The following is a 4,389-nucleotide window of genomic DNA, read 5'->3' as shown; positions in this document are numbered from 1 at the left end:
CGAGCTTCCCATCTGCATCCCATCCCTTCCCATTGCCATCGGCAAACCCACCAGTTAAACAGGACTGGACTCAGGACTGGCCCCTGGGGGTCACCACTGGTGCCCTGCTCCCACGGGCAATTTCTGCTCTTGGCCACGGCCTTCTGGATCCGGCCATTCACCCTGTTTCCAGCCCCCCTCCCTCATTAACACATAACAACTCCCTTATTCCAGGTAAGATCAATTGTTCGATATGTACTGAAAAGAACGGGAGAAGCAGGACCCAGGTACCACAGACTGACTCTGTCCCCTCACTATCAGCCCCTCTCTCCATGCCAGCACAAAATTCCTGGCCAGGTGAAAGAAGAGCTTGCCCTGGATTGGTGCCTGTAGGAAGACGTTTCTCTTTTTCATGGATTCCTCCCTGCAGGCCCAGAAATGCTCCCATGCTCTTCTCCAGTGACATCCCTGCTCCCCAGAGATCCTGTCCCCAGGTGAGAGTGTCCGCGCTGGCCTGAGCAGCCTTTCCTGGCTTCCTGCCCATACTCCGTGCAGCCCCCAAGCTGGCAGAGCTGCTCTGCAGAGCAAGGGGACTGTGGTGCTCTCAGGACACGGGGGGACCCTGCACTGGCCACGCTGTTGGGGGTGGGCAGCAGAGCCAGGCAGACGGGCTTCACTGCTGCTGAGGCCATTTCCATCTTCCCTGGATGGCTCAAGGGCCGAGGACGGGACTGGGCAGGACCATGGGGTGTCTCCGATGGCACAAAGGGCAAGGGAGGGCTGCTCCCAATCCAGCCCGTGGGCTTTCCGAGAGGCTGTCCTGAACACCTCTCCAGTCATGTGTCTCTTTTCCTGCTGACTCCTCACAGCCTCTCCTGGCACTGCAAGGCCTTTGTTCGCCCATGGTGTGCTCAGGGTCACCTCTTCCTCCAGGACAATCCAACTTGCGTAGTCACCCAATTGATGAGGTGCCACTCACTGCCCACCAGACTCACACACTGTTCTGGAGATCCCCTGAGCTCTCCCGGCAGCTCCCGATTCCTCTCCAGGGTGGCTTCTGCCACCAGCCCCACTGCAGGTGGGACAGGGCCAGGCAGGTAAATCCAAGAGCAGTCGCTGCCTGCATGGACATGCGTAAGGAGAATGGGAGGTCTTGGTCCCTAACAGATCCACCTGGGACATGGTGGTGCTGGCCTAGAGACCAGCTCTGACACCACAGCGCCCATGGCCTGCTCCTGCCTGCAGCTATAGGGGTACCACTGTGGACACGATGAGACTGTTCAGAGCTACACAAGAACTTGGAAGTGACACAGATGCAAGGGCACAGCGGGACAGTGTGGAAGTGAGGAGAGCCCAGCCCCGAAAAGGCCACGTCCTGCTGCTGTCCTTGGCCGGGGCTCCAGGGCAGCAGCAGCCCCAGCTCATAGGCAGCCTTGAGGAACACTGGGGCTGCTCCTCCATGGGGCAGCTGGGCCCTCGGCTCCTGAATCCCTTCTGCCTGCTGGGGCTGGGCCCCCAGCTCCAAAGGAGACCTAAGAGATGGGAGTAGAGGCTAATGATTACTTTCTGACCTTCCCATTCTTCCAGACGGTCCGGGTCTCTCTGTGAAGGAGCTCTGCCTTCTGACATGTCCACCTCACCCCTCCATGTGGTTTTGTCAGAAAACATTGTGAGGGTGATTTCACGCCTGTCACCCAGGTAATTTAAGAAGATGTTGAACAGCGTCGGGCCCAGTATCATTTCCTGGAGGATCCAACACGTTACAGGCTTCAGGCTGAGTAGAAAGCACTGGTCAGCACCCTCTGAGTGCAGCCTGGTAGCCACTTTCCTACCCACCTCACAGAGCAGCCCTCCCCTCTGTATCGTGTCCATTTGCCCAGGAGAAGGCTGTAGGAAGCAGTGTTGAATGCTCTGCTGAAGTGCAGGTGAACAACATCCACTGCTCTCCTCATGTTGACAGAAGATGTTCCTCAGTGGAAGGTGATCGGGTTACATTGGCATGATTCGTCCTTGGTAAATCTGTGCTAGATTGTCTCAGTCACCTCCTGCATTTGATTTGTGATAGCTGAAAGGTTCCCCAGCTCAGTCTCCCAGACACCTTCACTGCCCCTTCTCCCCACGGCCACGCTGCACTGGAAGCTCCCCCAGCACCCGACCCCTGCCCAGACCCAGCCGTGTCCCATGCTGGGCTTTGCAGACACCCTTGTTCCAGGGTCTGCCGGGGTCTGGGCCAGCAGAGAGGCCGGGCAGGGCTGGCCATTCCCCCATCCAGGCCCTGAGAGCAGCCGGAGGATGGAGACGGTCTCACAGAAAGTCTCCCCATAGCCCTGGGGTGAGCAGCCAGTGCTGGAAATGGCCCATGAGGGAGGCGGGGGGGTGATGAAGTCCCTGGGCCACCTTCCTGGTCTGTCCGTGCCACCAAGGGCACAGAGCAGCCCCTTCCCTCCTGCACCTCCATGTCTTCGATCCCTTCCACAAGCCCTGGCTCTGCACCACAAATGTCCTGGTGTGAGTCCTCACCCTGCGAGGTCACACCGTGCCAGTTATATGCTCCTGGTTTTATATCCCCAGTAATTTCCAGCCCAGCCCAGCTCCCGCCAAGCTCTCCCACCTCCCCTGCTCACTCTCCAACTCTATCCCCGGCACAGCCCAGTCTGAGTTAGTCCCAAGGCAGTGCCCACTGCAGGGTGCTCTGGGCACTCACCCCACAGCCGCAGCCCCTCTGAAGGGCACAGCAGCTCCTCGGGGGCAGGGAGGGGTCAGCCCCAGAGATGGGAGGCACCCATGGCACAAGGAGAAGGAGGTCGGGGCAACTTGCATCTCCTGCTCTCCTCTCCAGCAGTTCCTGAGGGGTCTGCAGCCCCTCTGTGCCATCCCCTCTCTCCAGCCCAGCACAAGAGCCCTGAGCTGGTGCAGCCAGAAAGGCGTTCTCATTCCCTGTTTCTTCCTGCCTGGGTAAGGATGGGTGTAAGACAAAGAAGTCCTGGGTGCATTTATTTTGCTTAAGTTCACAGTGGCTGGCTCCTGCTTTAAAAAGTGATGAGCAGTAACACAAGATGGGTGGATACTGATGTAAGAGGGGAAGAATAATGGAACTTCTTTGTAGGCCAGATGTTCACAAATGGAAAAAAGAATAAATAATATATAAAGAAGGAAAACTGTGCTTGGCCTGTCATGACATGCACTGTGAGTCATTTGAATAGAAAGGTGGACAGTCTACAGCTGCTGAAACACATCCAACCAGTTTCCTCAGGGCATCCTTGATCTCCCTGTTCCTCAAGCTGTAGATGAGGGGGTTCAAAGTTGGAGAAACCACTGAGTAGAGAAATGACACCACCAGGTCCAGGGTTGGGGAGGAGAGGGAGGGGGGCTTCAGGTAGGCAAACATGACAGTGCTGATAAAGAGGGAGACCACGGCCAGGTGAGGGAGGCACGTGGAAAAGGCTTTGTGCCGTCCCTGCTCAGAGGGGATCCTCAGCACGGCCCTGAAGATCTGCACATAGGACACCACAATGAACACAAAACAAACAAGATCAAAAAAGGCACTGACAGTGATAAGCCCAACTTCCCTGAAGTAGTCTGATTCTGAACAGGAGAGCTTGAGGATCTGGGGAACTTCACAAAAGCTCTGGTTCACAGCATTGCCTTGGCACAGTGGCATTGAAAATGTGTTGGCCGTGTGCAGCACAGCAGTGAGGAACCCAGTGCCCCAGGCAGCTGCTGCCATGTGGACACAAGCTCTGCTGCCCAGGAGGGTCCCGTAGTGCAGGGGTTTGCAGATGGCAACGTAGCGGTCGTAGGACATGACGGTGAGAAGGAAATACTCACCCACCATCAAGAACAGGAAGAAAAAGAGTTGTGCAGCACACCCCAAGTAGGAGATGTGCCTGTTGTGCCAGAGGGAGTTGGCCATGGCTTTGGGGAGAGTGGTGGAGATGGAGCCCAGGTCGAGGAGGGAGAGGTTGAGGAGGAAGAAGTACATGGGGGTGTGCAGGCGGTGGTCACAGGCGATGGCGGTGATGATGAGGCCGTTGCCCAGGAGGGCAGCCAGGGAGATGCCCAGGAAGAGCCAGAAGTGCAGGAGCTGCAGCTCCCGTCTGTCTGCGAATGCCAGGAGGAGGAACTCGGTGATGGAGCTGCCGTTGGACATTTGCTCCCTCACGGCACGAGGGCCTGTTCACAGAGGAAAAAGCATCAATCAGTCGGGACAGATTTCTCATTTCTCTCCATCCAGTTCCTCACGGGGCTGCTGGAGAACACAGAGCTGCCCGGGGAGAGCTGTGCCCTTCTGGAGGACAGGCTGCAGCCCAGCAGGACCCCACTGGGAAAGAGTCCAGTGCCCTAAAGATGGGGTGTCCTGAGGGGGGAACTGGCTCCTTTGTGTCCCCCGGAGCCTGCAGATGGCGAGGG

At 57.3% G+C, this 4,389-nt stretch overlaps 1 protein-coding gene across 1 annotated transcript; it reads right to left on the bottom strand.

Annotated features, from left to right (window-relative positions):
• Positions 1 to 3,151: 3,151 nt before the first annotated feature.
• LOC141974197 (olfactory receptor 14A16-like) lies at positions 3,152 to 4,129 on the bottom strand. Its single transcript, XM_074933534.1, has one exon. It carries the CDS (start codon positions 4,127 to 4,129, stop codon positions 3,152 to 3,154), a length of 978 nt encoding a protein of 325 aa, XP_074789635.1.
• Positions 4,130 to 4,389: the final 260 nt, after the last annotated feature.

Source organism: Athene noctua, unplaced genomic scaffold (assembly GCF_965140245.1).
Source record: "Athene noctua unplaced genomic scaffold, bAthNoc1.hap1.1 HAP1_HAP1_scaffold_36, whole genome shotgun sequence".
Lineage (NCBI taxonomy): Eukaryota > Metazoa > Chordata > Aves > Strigiformes > Strigidae > Athene > Athene noctua.
The sequence above is the reverse complement of the archived record's forward strand: the minus strand, read 5'-3'. Positions and strand labels throughout refer to the sequence as shown.